The 23786-nt window shown below is 42.9% G+C and overlaps 1 protein-coding gene across 3 annotated transcripts in view; it reads right to left on the reverse strand.

Annotated features, from left to right (window-relative positions):
* The window catches only part of GRM4 (glutamate metabotropic receptor 4), a 388193-nt gene that overhangs the window by 111639 nt on the left and 252768 nt on the right, over nt 1-23786 (reverse strand). For all 3 annotated transcript variants that reach the window (XM_048498003.1, XM_048498005.1, XM_048498004.1), the window contains 2 exons: nt 12170-12305; nt 3879-4033 (listed from right to left, as the gene is read on the reverse strand). In XM_048498003.1, the coding sequence (XP_048353960.1) occupies nt 3879-4033; nt 12170-12305 (291 nt within the window). The remainder of the gene's footprint in view (nt 1-3878; nt 4034-12169; nt 12306-23786) is intronic.

Raw genomic sequence — 23786 nt, forward strand, 5'->3', positions numbered from 1 at the left:
TTATTATTTTTTTCAAATATAGCTTAAAAACAAATAAGAAAATATAGAAAGAGGAAAAAGAAAATACCTTGGGCTTGTCACAGTTCATTCAGAACTTTCTCAGCCCCACCTACCTCACAAGGTATCAGTTATCAGAAGAAGATGAAGGAAAAGGAGCTTGTAAGCTGGCTTGAGTCTCCTTACAGGAGAGAAAAGGAGGTTATAAATCCAAACTCTGCTGCTGCTGCTGTTATCTAGGTCTTTGCTCATGGTACCATTATTGTTTCCTCAACTCTTTGGCTTTTTTGAAAAAGGGTTAATAATCATCTTTAGTGCATAGTAAACAGGGAAGGTGTTAGCAGTTTCTACTATTTTCATAGATTTTGGCCAATTGGAGAGAGGCTGGCAGTAAAGGGCAGGAAGTCAACCTAGAAAAAACTCCATACATACCAAGGAGTTCATTCTTCATACCCCTTGGTTACCATTTGCTTACAATTTTTCTCTGCTTTTGCCCAGGGTATTGAAGGGCAACTTTGAAGTCCTTACAGTCTTCACATTGAATCTTACGAGCAACCAAGGTGAAACTGATCCTTTTCTATTTCAGTGCACGTTCCAAACACAGATCAGTTCAATGGTGTCTAAGCCCTTCACTAAAAGATGGATGGGCGGGCAACCCTTCATGATCACATAAGTGAGATTGCACAGATAAAGCAATTTTCTCCACAGGCAGGGAGTATGTTTTGAGCTATACAGACACTGCAAATGCAGCACTATGGAGAAAGAGTGAATTTTTCAATGGGCTTTTGTTGATGTCCTTCCTAGGGCCTTTAGATAGAACTGGTAAGCGTAGAAGTGATGACTGCAAACTGATAGACACAAGAAGAAAAGAATAAACACTTGGGCTTTGAAATACATGTCTCTGTGGGTAGCAAGAGAATTTCAGAATGTTCTAATTGATACTAAGTGATATATCTGTCCCTCAGAGGTCTAGAGCAGATGTTAACTCAAATTGCAAATATTTAGATTAGGCAAGGCCAGGAATGACAGAGGAAGAAATTAAGTCCAGAGGATAATATGATGTGCTAGAATGCAATCTAGACAAAACACAGATAATTCAAAATGGAAAAAATGACACTCTACTTCAGATCTCTCTTGCTCCTCCCATTTGTTTCAATGAGACACAGGAGAATTTCTCACTGGACTATGCTGACAGATCCAGAATCAACAAAAGATATCTAGGTGATATTTGAACACCATTTAGAAGAAGGAGCTGATTTCTGAATATACTTGGGTGGGGAGTGTGTATGTGTATAAAAGGTATACCACTTGGGTTCGTGTGTGTATATAAGTGTATAAAGGATATGCCAAATCTTTTTCAGCACCCAATTTTCTTGCCTTTTCAATTAAGAGTACGTCTAAAAAGCAGAATGAAAAACTTCTCAAAGCAAATAAAATGATGCTTTAAGCCCTAGAAAAAGGATTTACAAGCAAAAAAAGAACAAACATAGACAACACTGATGGGGATATGTTTGCTAAAATGCAGAAGGACTCGCTTCAAAAAGTTTAACCAGGTATTGAAACTAGTGCCTAATTTTTCTGCAAAGCCAACCCAGGGACTATGGGAGCATAAATAGACCATTCAGTGTAAAATCCTTAAAAAATGTTCATATAGTTATCTTCATTGTGAAAGATGGGATGATGAGCATAAAAGACCACATTTAATCAACAATGAAACTAGTAAAAGGACTGGTCAAAATGTCCTTGAAGTTATTTAGTTATCTAGAAACTAACATATATATTCTATGTGGCTGAGCAAATTATTGAAAGAATGTTCCAGCTAGTCAAGCATCTACATTGTTTGGATGTTATTTCAAACTCATCCATTCTCCTTTTAAGTGCTATTTCCCTCTGCTCTCAGTTCAGTTGCCCACACTTCCATTTAATCTGATTTAATAGTTTTAAGACATGACATTTCTATTGAAAATTTTATATTATTACAATCAAAAATATAATTAAAAACAGCTCCCAAATCTGAGAAGGAGGAAATGCTAATGCATACCGAAAGCAAGAAGACTGGTATTGGAATGTCAAAAGACAAATAGAAACTTTGAAAAAATGCAAAAAGGGTTCCTAGAGGTGAGAGATCTATTCCCTATATGTTCAGATATTGCCAAGGATCTGGCTTTTGTCACTGTGGCTGGCAGAATACAAGGGCAATGATTGCTTATCAGGACATGCAGAGTGTTTGGGTCATACCACCAAGGGAAGATTGGAAAGCCAAATGACCCCCATTCTTAGCAAGTTGTCATGTGAGTTTGACCACAGCAACTGGGCATGTCAAGAAGTAACACCTCAAATTTTCGACTGAAGGAAGAGGAATTGTTAATTATGTATTTATTACACTCATGGAGATGTCCTTTGCTAATGCACATGAGTTAACCTCCCACAACAAAGAAATGGTACATTTTACTGAATATCCCTGACACCATCACCTCCAATTATAAGCAACAGCCCTAATATTACCTTCATTTACTAACCTTTCATCCAGTTCAGCTGTGATCTGTCACTGTCAGCAAAGTATCATGATAATTACTGGGCTGTTATGGAGGAATTTTCTACAGTATGTGTGGAGGGAGGGGAGGAGGGTTTCGCTAGCAAAAAGAGGAGGTGCCATGTGGTCCAGTATATCAGAAACTTGCTCCTCATTATGCTCCTCCATAGGCATTACAGCTTCGAAGATCTACAGACATCTCTTTTAAAATGTTCTCTGGATATTATTTTCATGAAAAGATGGAGGGGGAGAAACCATTGAGAGGTTTCTAGGTAAGCAGCTTTGATTTGTACAAAAGATGTAGTTCAAATTCAGTTAGGGTTGGAGATTTGGATGGTCCAAATCTGGATTTTGACTGAATCTGCATTGATTCGGACGGATTCGGACGAGCAGGGTCCGAATTTGAGCTGTCCGAATCCCATCTGATCCAAATCCATGGGATTCGGATCACCAGTCAAATTGCGTTTTAATTTGTTGGGTGTTTTCATGTTTTGGCCTGCAGGGGGCGCATTTCTAAACATATCGGCACCATAATTTCAGGGTATCATCAGGAGACTGTCCTGATGATACCTCCCAGGTTTGGTACAGTTTGGTTCAGGGGGGCCAAAGTTATGGACCCCCAAAAGGGGTGCTCTTATCCCCCATTCTTTCCAATGGGAGCTAAGTAGATGGGGGCTTCCCTTTTGAGAGTAAACAAAATAATCCAGAAGGTAAATGATTGCTACAGCACAATACCAAAATATCACCAATATCTGAATGTTGCCCATAGCAGGGGAAAATGACTATATAACATTGGCCCTTTCTGCATTGGTGATTCCGGCCCGGTAAAACATCGTTTAGGGGGGACACTTCACACAGGCAACGCTGTGAAAATGATGCAGTGCCGCTCTTTCTCTTCCCAAACGTTGTTTTCAAACCTCACTCGGGGAGCAAGGTTTTCGGAATACACTGGCTTCCACCCATTGCCAAGTGAACAGCAGCAGGTGGAAGTCGGTGTATTCCCTGCGCAGGCCCCAAACGGCTTCTTACCTTGTCCTGGCTTCCGTCATTCTGAGGCCGTCGCTCTGGCCATGGGGGCATGTCACTTGGCCTCCTCGAAGCGACGGAAGCCAGGGAGAAGGTAAGAAACTGTTTGGGGGGCTGCGTGGCTGTGAGGAGCCTGCTCCGCCAGCTGCGCAGCCTGTGGGGCTGTTCGTGCAAACGGCCCCAGGGCTGGCATCGGCATGAATCATGCTGATGCAGCCTCGCAAATCTGGCTGTGCAGAAACAGTCACTGTGTTAGCTCTATCATGTTTTAAAACCTCCACACTCCTCCAAACCTTCAACAGCAGCAAGCTTACAGACATACCTCTAACAGATGCCCTCTTGGGCAAGATGGTAACAGATCCCTCAGCCACCTCTTCCAGATCTCTCACTGGGGCAATTTTGGAGCCCCAGCTGTCAGACCCCATCCAGATGAAGTGCCCAGTCTGATTAGCCCTCTTGGCAGCCATCAGCACATTCCTGTAGAGAGATCAAAGAGCCCATCTGTGGAATCATCACGTTCAGATTAAGGTAAAAACCATAGAACAAAAAGGAAATTAAAGCAGTAAACACATTTACTGCAAGCAAACATGGACATCACATCAGAAAGCTGATCATTTAGCTACTAATTTACCCTGTACCATGAATATTTGCCACATTAGACTTAGAGCTTCAGGTAAATTGGGAAATACTGTGTCATATGATTTACATTGGCTGACCGTAACCTATTTCCAAAACCCATTTGGGATCAGCACTTAGGAATGCAGCACACTCAAGACACAACTATATCAGTCATTTCTCACGTTCATTGTGCAATGGTCCCACACTCCATATTCACAGTGCAAATGGAGGAACATGAAAAGTGTAGTCAGACAGCGTCAGTCAGACAGGACTAGGTACATAATGTTGATGGAATGCTCTCTAGTACAAGGCTAATGAAATTTTCTTTCCAGTACCATATCACCCTGCTACCCAGCCTATTACTTTTTGTGAAGTTGCTGGCAAGACTTAGATCATTATTGCTCACAAGCATGCTGTTTTTGATGTGTTTAGTAATGGCCAAGTCTCCACTAAGCATAATCCTGCATAAAGGATGTGTTTCTTATTTAAAATATTAATGACCATATATTTTGTGAGTGACCTTATTAATGACATAGCAGCTAGACCTAATGCAAAATTATTTCAACAGAATCAGAATTTCCAGCTAGATCCTGCTGGATGTCAGGAATATTATCACATAAACTTCCCAGATCTGAAGTTTCCTTTCTGGACACAGAGTTGTTGCAAACAGATGGACATCATGACACACATGTACAATAGAGCCCTCTTGTACTAGACCAAAACAATGTGTTTGTGTGCTCACATGAAACTACCATCAGATTCTAGAAAATCCCCTATTCAGTTCATGGAATCCATCATATTGACCTGGAAATTGCAACAACAATTTTCCTTTATTCCAGAACTCAGCAACATATCTATTCTCTCTTCCTCCAATTTCTCCATCTATAAAGTTAAAGTACCTGAAGCATAAGAAAAACGCTATAGGAATTAATGAAGTAGTGGCTGTAAATTGCTTCACCTGCTTAACACTCTTTGTAAACATTCGCTCTTGCAGCCTATTTTCCTATAGGCATTGGACCCTCCTATTTATCTATTTCATGAAGTCAGCTTCAGTGAAGGTAGACTCATTAAAGGGAAACAACATCTTTGCTACATTTGGCTCACTAAGGGACAAAGGAACAAATCTGAGAAAAGTTAAGAGGGTCTGAAGCATTTTTAATGGACCTTTCTGATGTCAAAATTGTATCCCTATCCAAGAAAGACAGCAGTAAGTGCTTTGGCAATAAATTAAAAGGTTGTCTAGCTCCTTTGAGGCTCAGTGAAGGTCTTTATGTCCTTCAGTCCATAACACACCATGGGCCTTATTGCATCAATGGTATCTAGTGAACTCTCTTGCCATCGAGATGTGTCAAATGCTTTACTGAGAATGGAGATGAAGGCAAACTGAAAGGCACTTCCATCCCAAAAAGAAATCAAACCAGCCCAATCTGAGACTGGTGAGAGTTGGGTTCAAATCCCCATTCAGTCATGAAGCTAAATGGGTGGTCTTGATAATCATCATTATTGATCAGCCACAATAGTTGGGAAATCCAAAATGACAAGCCCACACATATTGCCATAAGCACCAGGAGGGAGGGCCAGATACCAGTTTAATGACTCCTTTGATTTTGGGAGCTTTGTACCAAGTGGATTTGATCAGCCTGAGACCAAACAGCAGGACTGGAGAATACGAAAGAGGCATGGTGAGCCACTATGCTGGGACTTTCCAAAAACAAAAGGCTGCAAAACCATGGTACTGTTCCTGGTGTTTCTCTTGCTTGAGAAAAGCAAAACAGCTCCAAGAATGGGCTGTGTTACCTAATAAGAGAGGAAGGAGGAAGAAGAGGATCAAGCACATGCCTTAGGCAAAATATCTAAGGCAACAGGCATGCAGGGCTAGTAATGAATAAGGAGAAAGGGCTGAAATCATTGAGGAGCATACAATGGCAGATCCTTGGGGGGGGGACAGAGGGTGTTTGCATCCCGGGGGCCACTTGATCACATGGGGATCCATTTGTCCAGCTGCACCCCTCCCTCTTTCCCTCTTTAGCAGTGAGCCTCAAGGGATCAGTGTGGCACACTGTGCCATGGAAGATCCCTCCCCAGGGATACCAGGCCAAGTGCATATGTATCTTGGGGGGATGGATCTCGTGATCCAGGCACCACTTGCCAAGGTCATATGGGGGGACACATCTGGCCACCCGCCCCCTCCCACCCTGCCTCGCTGTCCTGCTGTCTGTCTCTCGCCACCTTGCTCATTCTTCTCTTGTTTGCTTGCTGTCCTGCCTGCCACCGCACTCCCTCACTGCCATGCTTTCCCGCCTGCTGCCTCAGTCTCTTGCCACACTGCTCTCCCATCTGCCACCTTGCTTGCCTGCTACTTTGCTCTCTCACCACCTTGCACCTGCTTGACCCTACTTTGCTCTCTCACCACCTTGCACCTGCTTGACCCTACTTTGGAGAGGTAAGGACATAATTTTTGGGGGGAGGGCACAATTTTGGTGGTGGGGTCTGTTGGGCATAGTTTTAGTACTTGACCCAGGGACCATTTTCTGGTGGTACACCACTGGCCCTCATACTGGGTGAGGGAGGGTGTGCGCACGTTCTGCTAGGTGCTGCTGGCCTGACTGCAGCAGGAATGTGAGGTGCAATGCAGCACTGGAAGTAAGAGTCCATGCCATGGTGATATGAGGCAAGCTGGGTTCCACCTGCTCCTCCAGGGAGTCACCCTGTTACTCGGCAGGGGCAGCGTCAGTGAGAGGGAGTAGCTGGGGAAGTGGGGAATGTAATCCCTTTGGCGTGTCTTTATCTCTGTGTCTTGTAGCCTTCTTGTGTTTCTCTCACTGTCCCTTATGTACCTTCCATATTATTAGAGAATAAATTTATTTGAGTTTGTGACCCAGCAAGCCTTTGATATAGTCATCATGATTCTCACTTGTCTTAACATGGGCTGTAAGGGTGGCATTCCCAGCTTCCCTCCAGGCTGGGTCCTTTCTCTTTCAGGGGTAGGGCCTCACCTAACAGGGTCTGGGGAGATGTGAATTGGCTTGGACCCGGAAGGGAGAGAGGTGATGGAGGGGAGAGAGGTGCCTTTCCTTGGAAGGCCCCAGAGGAGGTTAAGCAACTGGCAATCTGGGAGCTGTTTCTTCACTAACCTCCCTCCCTGTGTGCTCTTTCTTCCCTGCCCTCCTTGGCAAGGTTTTCCTCCTGACTTTCCTTTGCTTTCTTCAACTAGGGTGTGGAGGGGAATGAGAGATCTGGTACCCTAGATGGAGTTGTGGAACTTTCCAAAGAGCTGCTTGTATGCCCAAGCTGGGCGTTAATATTAACTTGGGGAAGATGGGGGCAAGAGAGAGAAGGCAAACAGAGCAAGCCATCCCTAAGACCCATAATGGAGAGAGGCAATGGAGAGAGGCGATGGAGGGGGGTAAGAAGGCTCAATTTTAGTTCTTACCCTGGCTTTATTTTCTGTAGTTATGTCCCTGGGATATACAACCACTTAGCTGCCGTGTGTTTTCATGTGAGTTTTTATTTTAAAAAAACCCTTAACAAGAAAACAAGAGCGATCAATGGAAACTTCATCAATAGCAAGGTTGATTAAAAAGTGATTAAGGAAGTGGTGGCAGCAAGACTGAATGACAGGCAACCCCCGTGGCCTCTTGAAAGTCAAGTGTTTTTGGAAAGTCATGGAGCATAAGGGAGGGGGAGAGAAATAGCGGAATCAGACAAGGGGAAAGAGCAAATGTGATTGTGATCTTGAAACAAAAAGCGACGTCCTGAACATGAGCCCAATTCCAATCACGATTTTCCTCTTATTACTACAACAACAATTATTTTTACTACAGCAGCATCTTTAATAGCCATTGTGTTATTGTGGTACCTCATAAAAGCTACCCTTTGGCTCGATGAACTTTGAATGTGTGAGTGGGAGAGAGACCATAAGCAAGAAAGCAAGAGAAAATTGCTCAAAGGCACCCAACAGATCAGTAGCAGAACTGGGCCCCAAAGGGTCAAACCTGAGACCAGTGATCCACCCACTATGTTGCTGAACACAGAGAAAGGAAAAACCTCAATAATATGTAGTTCATGTAAGCATTACCAGCCAGGATGGACTGGGAAATTGGCCTTGAAGAAAGGCCCTGCCCCCAGCCCACCCAGGTCCCATAAAGGAGGAAGGAAAGAAGGGAGAAGGAGCCAGCCAGCCCTGTTGCTCTGTGCCTGGCTGGTCTGGACTGACAGCAGCCTTCTTCAGGCCAGGCAAGGCTCACGTTGACCAGAAGCACCCTTCTAGGTTAGGAGGGACCTTCCCCAGGCTGGGCAAGACTTGCACTGACCAAGAGCAGTCTTCCTTAGGTTGGCCACAACTCTTCTACTTGAGTTGGACTGGTCCAAGGGGGGAGCAGGTTATCAACTCACTGGAAAATTCCCTACCAGCTGCATAGGCCAATTAGTCCCTGATTACCAGGTATATTCTGTTTAGGAGTTTCTCTTTTGAGCAAAATTTGATTGATGCTACACCCACACTGGCATGACCTAATTGGCCACTGAGCTTGTAGGGCATTCAGGAGTCATTTAGTTTATCCAGAGGCTTTTCTCCCTCTATGGGAGCAAATGAAAACAGAGATTGCCAGCAAATAAAAGCACTAAGAAAAAGACCAAAATACTGTTTCAAGAAACCATGAAATCTGTGATAACACTGAAAACCTCTTGATGAAAAAGAGGAAGCAACAAACTTAGGGCTTAGAAAATATTTAAGGTTATTTCATACAATAGGCTGCATGGAGATTCATTGTGTATATTAAGATACTGGAGATGTACTGTGAGTACTTTTCCAGCATCTACACAGATTTGACTGCCTATTTGTGCAGTGGGTTAATGTCTCTGTTCAGGGATTTGCTTAAGGAGCTGGCTCAGCGCAGCTTAGAAGAGGAGGAGGAGGTAGTGGTGCTGCTAATCTTGAGATGTATTCATTGGGTGATTTGGGTGATGTCACGCAATTGAATGACTTATATTCTGAAGGACCCAGACTCCATCCATCATCCATCCCAGCCTTGCACCTTCTCAGAGAAGATTTCCAGGTGCTGTTAATCAGTACATCACCACTGAAGACAATAGATTACAGTTCCAGCTAACACAAAATTGTTTTATTAATTGTTACACTGCTTTATACTTCCAGAGGATTTGGACTCACTTGTCCTAGATGGTCCAAAACTGGAAACCAAAGGGAAAATAATACAAATGATACAAAATAATACAATTATAACTAGTAACATAGGATGGTGGATAACTTGGGATGGTTTAGAGCACCAAGTGATGAAGAAAGGATTATGTATGAAGGTCAAGATGGCTGCAATTGATCCAGGGATGCTAGATTCTTTCCCCTGAATTAATTCTGAAAGACCTCTCATATGATGGGCTCCAACCCACTTGTTTCTCCCAAAGTGGCCTCATACTGTTTTCAAATACACAATGATTCTCTGCTTTTTGGGGAAGAAGGACAATGTGGTCTTTAAAATGAGTGTGCAGGTTGCATATCTCACTGTCCGCCTATGCTCCCCACCAAACCTCCTCCTGAAATTTGGTGCTGTGGGAACAGTCTAATTGTACAAAGAACAACAGAGGACCAGCCTCTATGCTGTCCTCTCTTGTACTTGGCCACGTGTGTTATGTTCCGCCACTGCCCTAAAAACCTATAATATTTTTTACTCAAAAAGTGATTGCATGGAAAAGGCCTAAGAGACGTATCTGTGTCAGAAGCAAACATCAGCCTATCTCGGCATAAAAAATACAAAGATTCCAGATGTGTAAAACTGCTGCCAACAGGGTGCAGTTCTGCAATTTACGAACTGTTTTCTGATAGGTAAATGTTTACAAACCCCTGTTTAATGGTGCTTGTCATTTACACTGGAAGGCAAATCCCTGATTTTCCTGGAAGGAAATGAGAGTAAATGACTGGGTTTCAGACATTTCTATTAACCAGCTTCCCAGTAACTTAATTTGCATATTTTATGTAAACTGATTGAAAATGTCAGTTTACTCATATTTGCATAATGTTTGCTGATTAATAAATTAGACTCTTCCAAAATCAGATATAACTCAGTGTAAATTACTAGGCTCAAAAACAAATACAATCAGAAGCATTCTGGGGGATTGCCTTCTTTTTTGTGTGCATTGCAGCTCCATTTATTCTGCGGGAATGGACCAGACTTTGGTTTACCATGAATGATGGAAAGTACCCAAACTACTCTTTTTATGCCATGGTCAGAAAATCCCAAGAGAGCAAGGATAAAAATTAAGACATTATAATATTTGTGGAGAATGTTAAAAGTAGAATGTGAAAATTATATTTCTCTCTCTCTCCCTGGATGGACTGACAATCTTGGTAGATGAAGGGAACGCTGTGGATGTAGGATACCTTGATTTCAGTAAGGTCTTTGACAAAGTCCTCCATGATATTCTTGCAAGTAAGCTAGTAAAATGCAGGCTAGACAGTGCTATTGTTAGATGGATTTGTAATTGGCTGACTAACCAAAACCAAAGGGTGCTCATCAATGGCTCATATTTATCCTGGGGAGAAGTGACTAGGGGGTGCCACAGGATTTTGTCCTAGGCCAGTGATGGTGAACCTTTTCGAGAGCGAGTGCCCAAATTGCAACTCAAAACCCACTTATTTATTGCTAAGTGCCAACACGGCAATTTAACCTGAATACTGAGGTTTTAGCTTAGAAAAAATGGTTGGCTCTGAGGCATGCGTTACTCGGGAGTAAGCTTGGTGGTAGTCAGTGGCTTTGCTTTGAAGAAACTGTGCAACTCTTCCAACAGGTGAATCATGACCCTAGGATGGTTTACGCAGAAGCAAGCCCCATTGCCAGCAACTGAGCTTACTCCCTGGTAAAGAATTGCGCTTTAATGTATTGTCGAATGTATTGAGCTTACTCCCTGGTAAAGAATTGTATTGAGCTTACTCCCTGGTAAAGAATTGTGCTTTAGTTCTTCGCATGAAAACCAGTGGGGTTTAAAGTGCTTAACAGGGTTGCCTATACTGCTTCCCCAAAACTAGGTCTTAGGTTTAATGCTAATAATTGAGCCCAGCAGCCCAGGCCAACCTAGATATGTGGGGGGGGGGTGACTCTGTTTGCGTGTGCCTACAGAGAGGGCTCTGAGTGCCACCTATGGCACCCGTGCCATAGGTTCGCCACCACTGTCCTAGGCCCTGTGCTATTCAACATTTTTATCAATGACTTGGATGATGGAATAAGGGGATGCTAATCAAATTTTCAGATGACTCCAAATTAGGAAAGGAAGCTAATACCTCAGATGACAGGATCGAAATTCAAAATGAGCTGAGCAGATCATAGAGCTGCGCCAAAACTGTCAAAATGAATTTCATTAGAGATAAATGTAAGATACTACACTTAGGCAGAAAAAATGAAATGCACAGCTATAGACTGGGTGACTCCTGGCTTAACAACAAGAATCTGTGAGTTTTGTAGATCACAGACTGAACATGAGTCAGCAGTGTGATGCAGCAGCTAAGAAAGCCAATGCAATTCTGGACTGCATCAAAAGGAGTATAGTGTCTAGACTGAAGACACGTAATAGCACCTTTCTATTCCTCATTGGACAGACCTCACCTGGAATACTCTATCAAGTTCTGGGCACCACAATTCAGGAAGGATTTTGATAAGCTAGAAAATGTCCAGAGGAAGGTGGCCAAAATGATAAAAGGTCTGGATTCCATGCCATATAAGGAGCAGCTTAGGAAACTAGGAATGTTTAGTCTTGAGAAGAGAAGTTAATGGGTGACATAATAGCCATGTTTAAATATTTGAAGGGATGTTATGTTGAAGATTGAGCAAGCTTGTACTCTGCTGCTCCAGACACTAAGACAAGAAGTAATAGGTTCAAGATACAGAAAAAGGGATTCCTTGTTCTAGTCTTCCTCCCATCACCTTACCCTTGTCTCACTCTCTCCTTCCCACACAATTCCTCAAAACCAGACCATTACCCTCTTACTTGATATCATCTTCATTGGCAAAGATGATGACAGCTCGAGCATGGGATGTCTCCAGGAGGCGCCGAATGATCTTATCAAACTCTCCTGCTTTGGGTTCCCGTGGAATCTTGACAGATTGTGCCACACACATGCTCCCTATGATTGGACAAAACAACAACATTAGAGAACTGAAGCACCCAAATAACCCAATGCCTGGGATGGCTCAAGAAAGCCACCAGAGGAACATCCTGACATAGCCCAAGGTCTCTTTCTCATACTCTTTTGTTGCTTGGTCTTCCCCTGTAGGGCACTGCAGTACTGTACCATCCAAGGAGGTTTCCTAGTATCAAATGAAGTGGGACAGGTGAGACAGGCAAGAAATTCATTCTTAAACATCCTGTTCATTGTCCTTACAGCGGCAAACAGGAATCCTATATTACCATTCCTTGATTGGTAGGTATTTTTAAATGCCTGCATCACTTAGAAGTATTTACCATTTCCTAGTTCTCCGAGTGGACAGAAATTACAGTGGCTGTACTGCTGAATTTAGTTTACTTTGGATAAGGCAGCCACAATACAGGTTCTCATTTTTCCCAGCCTCCCCATTCCACCCCAGGAAAGTTTCACCGCTGTAATTTTTACGTTCACATTTCATTTCTATTAAAAGTTTTAGACTTTAGGGCCTAGGGAGTCCACAGGTCACTGTACATGGGCAGTTAGTAAAGTTGATTACATGTTACCAACTGCGAGTACTTCACCCCCTCAGTCAGTTTGGTCTATCATAAGAGAAAGAAGCCCAGAGATTAACTGAGGGAACTGTTGATTTCTTTGCAGGTTTGTGGTGGGCCCAACCAGGGAGAAATTGCATGCTAGAATTTTCCCTTTAGGAGCTGTTATAAAGAAAGGGTTTGTTAAGCTTTAGCTGAGTTGTGGTTAAATATATGGTTTAAAGCTCTTTCTCCTGAGAGAGTCTGGTTTGCAGCAGCAAAGAAGTGACCCAGAGTAAGGATGAGAATAAAAGTTACTGTTACTGTTACAAAACAACAATATGGGTTTAACTAGTTTATTTAAATGAATGATCTACATCATAATTTATTGAAATATTCTGATGGGGCAGTCTGTGATAGGAAGCCTGTTAATGGCTGCCTTTGTTAGGCAGATCCATACTGGCTCCAAATTTGGCCAGCAATTGTAGCATTATGTGCTGAGAGGTGCCCAGTTACATTACCATACCCTGATGCACTGTAAGCCACTACCAGGTTTAGGTGATGCTGCTTAGCACCAACTGTGCTTCCTTCCAACTTACTCATCACAGGGTTGCCAGCTCCAGGCTGAGAACTTCCTAGAGATTTGGGAGATGGAACCTGGGATTTGGGGAAGGGAGGGAACTCATTGGGCATCCACTGCCCAAAGCAACCATTAAATTGGACTGATCTTCATTGTGTGGACATCAGTTGTAATTCTGAGAGCTCCCCAAACCCCACCTGGAGGTTGCCAATCCTGGTCCCATCATGAGACACAATGGCCTATTCCAGAGACAATCTTATACCATCACACTCAGTGTCTAAGGATCCTTATTAATCCTCCCACTCTATTAGGGTTGGAGATTCGGACGGTCCAAATCTGGATTTTGACCGAATTTGCATTGATTCGGACAGATTCAGACAAGCAGGGTCCGAATATGAGCAGTCCGAATCCTATCTGATCTGAATCCATGGGATTCGGATCACCAGACAAATTGCGTTTTAATTTGTTGGGTGTTTTTTCATGTTTTAGCCTTCAGGGGGCGCATTTCTAAACATATCGGCACCATAATTTCTGGGTATCATCAGGAGACTGTCCTGATGATACCTCCCAAGTTTGGTAAAGTTTGGTTCAGGGGGGACAAAGTTATGGACCCCCAAAAGGGGTGCTCTTATCCCCCATGCTTTCCAATGGGAGCTAAGGAGATGGGGGCTACCCTTTTGAGAGTCCATAACTTTGCCCCCCTGAACCAAACTGCACCAAACCTGTGGAGTATCATCAGGACAGTCTCCTGATGACACTCTGAAATTTTGGTACTGATACATCTAAAAATGCATTCCCTACAGGCACCCCCAGAAATTTGCCCAAGCTTCTTTGTTCTGCAGTGACTTAGCTGCATTGCTGTCAATGGGAAATTTCTGATAGAGGGCTATGGAGTGCACATTTCTCATGGTAAACCCACAAAATGTTCAGGGTATCTTCAGGAGAGTCTCTGGATGACACCGTCCAGGTTTGGGGAACTTTGCTTCAGGGGGCTGTGGAAAATGGGCCCTACCCTTTTTGGGTCCCATAGAATTGAACTCCCTGAAACAAAGTTCCCCAAACCTGGATGGCGTCATCCAGAGACTCTCCTGAAGATACCCTGAAAGTTTTGTGACCGTACCTTCAGAAATGTGCACCTCACAGCCCTCTACCAGAAATTCCCCATTGACTGCAATGCAGCTAAGTCACTGCAGAACAAAGAATCTTGGGCAAATTTCTGGGGGTGCCTGCAGGGGGCGCATTTTTTCACTTGGTCTCCCCAAAATCACCATCACTTCAGGGCACAAGTCCTTAGACACATGTCTGCACAAAGCAATCACACATCCCACGCTTCATGGCCCAACAGTGCCCCAAAAACATGGTCAAAAAGCATGGATCCTCATGGATCCTAATCCTAACTTTGGCCCTCCTCAACCAAACTTGGGGGATATGATCAGGAAAGTGTCCTGAAGATACCCTGAAATTTTGGTGTCACTAGCTTTAAAAAAATTTGTTGTAGACCCTCCATGTGCAAGAGCACTGAAACACACAAAAGAATTTTAAAGCTAGTGACACCAAAATTTCAGGGTACCTCCAGGAGACTCTCCTGATGATACTCCCCAAGTTTGGTGAAGTTTGGTTGAGGGGGGCCCAAGTTATGGACTCCCAAAGGGGTACTCCTTCCCCCATTGTTTCCAATGGGAGCTAAGCAGATGGGGGCTACCCCTTTTGAGGGTCCATAACTTTGGCCCCCCTCAACCAAACTTGGGGGATATGATCAGGAAAGTGTCCTGAAGATACCCTGAAATTTTGGTGTCACTAGCTTTAAAAAAATTTTGTTGTAGACCCTCCATGTGCAAGAGCACTGAAACACACAAAAGAATTTTAAAGCCAGTGACTCCAAAATTTCAGGGTACCTCCAGGAGACTCTCCTGATGTTACTCCCCAAGTTTGGTGAAGTTTGGTTGAGGGGGGCCCAAGTTATGGACTCCCAAAGGGGTACTCCTTCCCCCATTGTTTCCAATGGGAGCTAAGCAGATGGGGGCTACCCCTTTTGAGGGTCCATAACTTTGGCCACCCTCAACCAAACTTCACCAAACCTGGGGTGTGTCATTAGGATAGTCTCTTTATGATACTCTGAAATTTTGGTGTGGATAGGTCCAAAAATGAGTCCCTTGCAGGCACCCCCAGAAATTTCCCATTGAGAGACATGGAGCAAATTCACAGAGAAACAAAAAATCTCGGCCCCTTTCTGGGGATGCCTGCAGGAGGCTCATTTGTTGACCTATCCGCACCAAAATTTCAGGGCATCATAGAGAGACTGTCTTGATGGCACACCCCAAGTTTGGTGAAGTGTGGTTAGGGGGGCAAAGTTATAGACCCTCAAAAGGGGTAGCCCCCATCTGTTTAGCTCCCATTGGAAACAATGGGGGATAGGGGCACCCACTTTCCGGGTCCATAACTTTGGCCCCCCTCAACCAAACTTCACCAGACTTGGGGAGTATCATCAGGAGAGTCTCCTTAAGATGCCCTGAAATTATGGTGCTGATACCTCTAAAAACGCGCTCCCTACAGGCCAAAATGCAAAAAACACCAAAAAATAAAAACGCATCCGAGAATCTCGGATGCTGCTGTAATTTACACACCTGAACTGGGCCCGAACCCAAACTGGGGCCAAATTTTTTCCAATCTACCAACCCTACACTCTATCATGAGCAACCCATCCTACTCCCGTCAAACTAATTATGGCCTAATCAACTGTTGGCATGCAAGTTCATGGCAAGATGGGAGTGGGGGGTCAGTTTCTGAGATATGCCCTACCAGTCACTTCTCTATTTATATCATAGACCCTATAGTTCAGATTAAGATGATGCCAAATCTTAAATCTGGATTTTGATACTAACGGGGGGGGGGCTCTGCTCACCACATTCCTCTCTTCCTCACTCCCTAATCAAGTATGCATAGCAGTAAATAATGCAATCAGGATAACAAAAGCCACAGCCTTGGAAAAGCCACACCTGTGCTCTAGCTCACAAATGGTATGCAAATGCTACTCAGCCTCAACACAATTAGCTTTTCTGATTCCTTTCTTCCCAAGCTGATCTAATCATAACTTTTCCTATCCTACTACCAGATAACCACCAAACCTTACTTCAAATTGGAATGCACTGAGTTGTAAATTCATGAATTCTACCTAAAACTTAATCAAGAACTAGACTCTTCCTGGCTCCAACTTATTTGAGCCATTTTCCACAGTATTGTTCTCTCCTGAGAATGGAACCTTTCTTTGTCAAGGAAAATTGCCTCTTTTAGCATCCTCAGAAGGTTAAAATTTCCTATATCTAGCCCTCAAATATAAGGGCCCCTTGTCCTTTGGACACTGAGCTGCCTTTGGTTCAATTCCACTGTGCCCGAGGTGTCCCCCCCCCTCTCTCTCTCTGCTGCATCCAGCATATGCATTGGATCCTGCTTCTTCAGACCATCTTCTCCTAGAACTGGTAAATATCACCCATCCCACAATGATCTCTACTATTCCAAACCTATCTTTCACCTCTGTCCAAATTCTAGATTCCTTGAAACTGTGTGTGGGTGTTTTGTTAAACTGTGTGTGTACCTTTTATTATTTTTGTTCTTTAATAAAATTGTTAAACTACATTTGAATTCTGGTTTCCTGTGGATTTCTAAAGGGAAAATCATAGAATCATAGAGTTGGAAGAGACCACAAGGGCCATCAAGTCCAACCCCCTGCCATGCAGGAACACATAATCAAACCACTCCTGACGTATGATCATCCAGCCTCTGTTCAAAAACGAGGCAGTGAATTCCACTGTCGAACAGCCCTGACAGTCGAAAAATTCTTCCTAAGTCTCTTCTTTTTCTTTTATTAATATTCTGTTTTCTATACATCACTTATCCTATGGTTCTTTGACACTCTGTATTAATAAAACTTAAATTAAAAAAATTAAAAAGAAAGAAAATTCTTCTTAATGTTTAGGTGGATTCTCGTTTCCTTCACCTTGAATCCATTACTCCACGTCCTAGCCTCTGAGGCAGCAGAAAACAAGCTTTCTTCCTCTTTGACATGACATCCCTTCAAATATTTAAACATAGCTATCATGTCACCCATTAACCTTCACTTCTCCAGACTAAACATCCACAGCTCCCTAAGTCTCTCTTTGTAGGGCATGGAATTCAGACCTTTTATTATTTTGGTTGAGCCTCTGGGCACATTTCAGCTTGTCAATATCCTTCAAAAATTGCGGTGCCCAGAACTGAACACAGTACTCTAGGGGAGGTCTGACCAATGCAGAGTAGAGTGATACAATTACTTCCCTCGATCCAGACACTATACTCTTATTGATGCATCCACGAATTGCATTTTCTTTCTTGGCTATCATATCACACTGCTGACTCATGTTCAGTTTGTGGTCTACTAAGTCTACTAAGACTCCCAGATCCCTGTATAAATTGGTGGAGATCCCAAAACCCAGCCCTTCGCATTGCATGGTCTGTTTCCACTAATTCCTCCAACCAAAAGGGAAGAGACCAGACTAGTTCAGGTAACACAATCAAAGGACAGGCCTATTTATACTCTTTCCTTGGAGATATCATGATGCAGACCAAAAAAACCCACATTCCTTGTGATTCAATTACTGGAACTTGAAAAGTTCCTGCTTGTTGCCAAAGTGCCTGGCTAACCCCTTGGGAGGGCAGGTTGGTAGCAGCGTCTGAGTGGAAAGTGTCCCTTTCTACCATTGGCTGTGGAACACCAGCCCTAGTCAATATGCCCCCCACATTCCTCATTTGAACTTGAGAAGGGATCACAGTGATGATTTTTCCCTCACTGGGGTGAAAGCATTTTAAAACACTCAGATTCAGCAAAGGAAACAACATGAAGGGGACCATATCATCCCCACAGTTATTTGTTAAAGCCAAGTGACATGTCAAACTCTGACCTGGGTGGCCCAGGTTAGCCACATCTCAGAAGTTAAACGGGCTAATTTTTCACTTTTGAAATGCCCCATGGCATATCCAGGAGCATATTTGCTGCAGGGCTTCCCACCCTGCTTCTAGTTCCCCATGGCTGCCTGGCTCTTTCCTTCTCTCAAGTCAGGGCTGGTACGGGAAGCCCCAGCTAGTTCCCTACGAGCCTAGAGCTTTCCCAGGGCTTTCCTGTAAGCACCGAGCTCTTCTGCAGTCTCTTCCAGGCATGCGCAGGCAGCCTCCATCTCCTAAGTTCAGTTTGGCTGAATCTCACCCTATTACCCCCACTCACTTTCAATACTTAAAAAAAAAATTAAACAGAAAGAATCACCCTTCCCCCCCTGCAAACTCCTCACATGTGGGGGGGAGGGGGGATTCTCTTGTTTTGGTGGGGCAGACCAGAGCAACAAGATGGGAAAAATGGCCCCCGTGCTACTACCCTGGAGTTCTTCATGGTAGGGAAGCCCTTAGAGCAACACAGGGCCATTAAAAAATAAGCTCCATTTCAGCAATTCTGAAAGGTCATGGAGCTAAGCCAATGGTCCTGGGCAGCGCCGGGGCAACAGCGTGGCAAATACGCTGCAGCAACAGGGACAGTGCTTGCACCAGGGCATTTCCTGTGCTAACAGAGGAGCAATTTCGCCATGAAAAACCGGCCAGTGTCAGTTTTGACTAATGCTTGAATGTGAGACCACCAAAGAATACCAAGGTAGCTATGCAGATGAAGGCAATGGCAAACCATGTCTGTTAGTCTCTTGCCTTGAAAACTCTATTAGGCTGCCATAAGTTGGCTGTGACTTGATGGCACTTTATGGACTTACACAATTGACTTATCAAGAGATCCAGTCACAGGTATGGTTTCCTGTTGGAGAAACAGGTGTCAGTGACATCAAAAAATGTTTTTTTCCAGCTCCATCCTCTTAGAAAGATGTCTCCCTATTCACAGATGTGTTATATGATCACACTTATCCATACATCAGTAACCTCAAGGCTAGATTAGCAAGGCACATTCCACCTGGGGTTGTCCTTGAAGACTATCTAGAAGCTACTGGTGATAAAAAAATGCAGCAACCCATTTGCTATCTGAGATTAGCTGGCAGGATCATGCAATCCTACATCTTGAGATCACTTCACTGGCCACCAACTAGTTTTCAGATCAAATCCAAGGTGCTACCTAGCCCTTCATGACATGGAGTCCACATATTTGAAGGTCTGCCTGTCCCTATGCAGCAGCTTCATTCCTCCCAGCAGGGTCTGTGCCCCTTGACCTGTGCATCTGAGCAGCCATCTGGGCACAAGCCTTTTCAGTGGCAATCAATAGGATGGGACCTCTAATAAGCAATGCAGTCAGAGTAAGATTACAGAAATGTGGATCAAAGGAAAACATATTAGACAGAAATATATATGTGCAATTTTGGCCTTACAGTGGGATACATTTTCAAGTTAACATAATAACAACTTTGGCACTGGTTTTTGCCTGGCTGTTTCTGTAGTTTGCTGAACTACAATGCCAGCAGTTGTTGTGTCTTTCCTATGCTATTGCTCAATATGGATCCTTCCTGCAAGAAGTTCCCCATGGAAATAAAAGTAGCATATATTTGCTTGATGGGGAAAAAATACTTGATAGTTTTTACTATCTCTCCTTGAAAGATCTGGCTGTTTGTTGGCCAAGATGGGATATGACATGTGTTCCAGCAAAGCAACTTTACTGCAGCCTTTCCTGGATTGGTTTGACCTTCTGACCATAACAATTAAAACCTTTAAACCTAATCACTGAACCAAGTCCTGGGGATTTGTAGAAGGAGCTAATTAAAAATTAACAAGAAGAAAAAGAAACCAAAGGGAAAATTGGATGAGAAACTGTTCTGGCTTGCTGAGAATTAACCCCCAACATCTGTTTGCTCTGGTCTGCTCAAAAATACCAGTCACTCCTGCTCCATGGAAATTTCTGCAGAGGCCTGTCAGGTAGAGAAGGGAGATGAGATGTTTCAGGAGCTTCCAGATATAACTGATGGTCTCAATTTGCATGTGTAATAACAATATTGGTGCCTTACTTGCCATAAAAGAATCTCTATTTATGCAAAGCTCGAAGTAATTAGCACAGGACTATGGTAACAGAGACCTAACTCCAGCACTTTTTAGCTGAAGAAAGTGACTCTTTTCAACAGAGAAAGAAAATAAGAAAAATAATTACAGCAAAAAAAGCAAGAGGTCCTGAATATGTCCAAAGCCCTTACTAATATTGGAGACTGTTTACTGATGGTACCAAAGGGCACCTGTTGAAATTTCACTGACTTTGTGTTAGCATCATCTTTCTAAAAACCTAGTGACAGAGTTCAAGTTGGTCTGTAACCATGCTCTTTGGCTTGAAAGCAGATTTTTCAATAGCTAATTGTGGCTCTATATAGACACAGGAGCACTCTTGCTCTGTAAAGGAACCTGTGCCTTTTTGTTTTACCTAAACTAGCCTGGTCAAACCTATGTTTTATTTCAATGTCTTTGAATTAATCTTTAGTGATGAAAGTTTTACAGCTATCCTCCTCAGAAATCCTCCTTTCATCACACCCACAGTAATACAAAGATTAGTATCGATAAATATACAATATGATATATTAAAAGGCCCTTCCAGCTTTATAATTCTTTGGATCAATGGGTTGCACACCAGAGCAATGAATAGAGAGGTGGTCTATCACTCTCATTACATTGAGGAGTGGTTTTGGAGCAATTCACCACGGCTTCAGGGCAGGAGGAAAATGCCTAGCCAGCAATAGACTGCATGAAGACAATGAAAGAGAGTTTCAGCCTGTGTTCCCCAGTACCGAGGAGCATGTCTTTTTAGCGCAGTAGTTCTCAACCTGGGGGTCGGAGCCCCTTTGGGGGTCGAATGGCCCTTTCACAGGGGTCACCTAAGACTCTCTGCATCAGTATTCTCCATCTGTAAAATGGATAAATGTTAGGGTTGGGGGTCACCACAACATGAGGAACTGTGTTAAGGGGTCGCAGCATTAGGAAAGTTGAGAACCACTGTTTTAGCGGGTATGGCAGAATTGTTACAACTTCAGATTTCACTTATCACCAAATCCCTCCTTCTTTGTCCAATAATCTGCAGGGCTCTCATTTTCCAGACCCACACTCAGCCCCTCAGCAGACTTAGAAATGGCAGTCATTCTGGGTCATGTCCCCAATCATCCATCCCAGTTTCTGGAATATCAGTGCTGCACCTTCAGTTGAATTAAACCCAGCCATAGTCTCCCTGACAAAACCTGATTTGCACAAATTCAAACAAAACAAAATAATTTCTTGTTATTATAACAGCCAGAGAGTGAACAGGGAAATGGTTTTCCATAGTGAGAAGAACCCCTGGAGGTAGGAGGTTAATGGAGAGCAATTCATGAATAACCATGAGTAACAACTATTTATGAAGGGAGCACAAGCTTAGAAATATCTGATATTTTAATTATTTTGTAATGGTTACAGGCGAAATGAGTGACAATAAGCAAAGCCTCCCATCAATGTAGTCTCCTTCTTCCAAATTCTATCAAAGAACAGTCAACTTTAAGAAACATCAATCAAAATGACCTCATGGAGATTTCTTAACATTGGGCAACTTTAATAGTCTCAATTCAAGCTTATCAGCTGATGGCCAAGTAAACAGGTGAACTATTCAAGTGGGTAGTTACGGTATTATTGCATGCACATTCCCACCAGTTGCCAGGTACCACTTGTAGGTAAACAAAAGGACTGCGTCTATGAGAGTTGGTACAATCAAATTATAATTCTGGTTATCAAATGAAAAATGTGAAGTTATAAATCTAACTTCAGTTTAAGGCCACAGGGGATGCCCATACAGAACTTGTTTTAAGGACTAGCTATGCTTGTGCCTCATTTTGCAAATGTTCCTTCATATTGTGGCTGGTGGGAATAACTGTAGGGAAAGGCAAGTTAGCATGCTATCGGGATTGACTGGGAATAATATGAGGAACCCTGGGTGTGGTTTTGCCAATAAACACCCCAAGAGTCATGAAAAGTTTATTTTTAAAAATTAATGCTCATACATAAAGACCATCTGTATCAATGGGCCCAAGCCACAGAAGAAACGAAATAAGGCTGTGCACATAAGGGGGTTCATTTTATGCTAGTACGTTTACATGAGCCCTGCCCTTGGGTTACTCCCAGGGCATTGCAACCTACACTTTTGAACTTAATCTAATTATTGACTTGCTTTGTAAAGCAACCAGTGCTTAGTGCTAGCTAACTAGCTAGCTATTTGTTTGTTTCATCAAACTTACATGCTGCTCTCCCCCATAGGACTCAGAGTGGCTTACATTCAAGATTAAAATAAAATATATTAATAAAATATATTAAAATACAGATTAAAATAAATAAAGTACCATAAAATACATTAAAATAAAATACAGTAAAATACAGTACACTAAACCCTATAACTGGCATCATTCCTCACAACCGTTTCCTGAGGAGAGACTGGCTGATGTTATGCAGAGGCCAATTGATGCAATGGCCTCAACCAAATGCTTTAGTTTAAAGTTTCAAAAGTACTATTCTTGCAAAGCCCATTTCCTGTTATTGCCTTATTTTCTCGCTTGTGCCTTCTACTTGCAATAAAGCTGGTTTTGTCTAGCAAACCCACAAAACATTCAGAAAGTCCCCAGCTTTTTCTGGCCCATGACTACTTCTATAAGCAGCTATATTATTCTTTATGTGAGAAAAGCAAGGCAAATGGTTAATGCACTTTTTCCTATTGCAATTTGGCTGCAAGCAGAGATGTCCAGGAGAAGAAAGGCTACCCGATTTCCCCAGGAATATTTCTCATGAATGTTTCAGTATCCAAACTGGAAGGAAGACTCTGGCCATATGAAAAAAAAAGTCCAGTAGCGCCAGCCATGTAGACATGTCCAGGTAAGAAGTGAACAATTTGCACCTTCATGTATGCTGTATCTCCAACAAGAACGCAGCAGGACCTTCCTATCTCTGACAGCAGCTTCCCAGGCGGTTTTGTCAAGTGGGAAACTGGTCACGGTATGCTGGTGTGTTCTTTATATAATGCTTTAGGCTAGAAGAGTTAAGAGACCGTAACTATCCATCTCAACACCTTGGCTTAATCCCTGCATGTTAGCAAGGGTGTACAGAACATGAAGACAAGAATATCATGGTAGCGGGTTACTGAAGGGCAGAGATAAACAATAGATCTGTTTTGAGAACAGGCAGCTCTGGAGATTTAGCATTTAATAGTTTTGATATATATTATGTTTCCTTTTTGTGTTTGTACTTTATATTTTCTTACTTGGTATAATAATACAAAAGTTTTAAAAATATAGGGATGTAACTGTGCATATGGAAACAAAGACAGGAAGGCCTTCCTTATCATCC

This window comes from Sphaerodactylus townsendi, linkage group LG05, assembly GCF_021028975.2.
Source record: "Sphaerodactylus townsendi isolate TG3544 linkage group LG05, MPM_Stown_v2.3, whole genome shotgun sequence".
Taxonomy (NCBI): domain Eukaryota; kingdom Metazoa; phylum Chordata; class Lepidosauria; order Squamata; family Sphaerodactylidae; genus Sphaerodactylus; species Sphaerodactylus townsendi.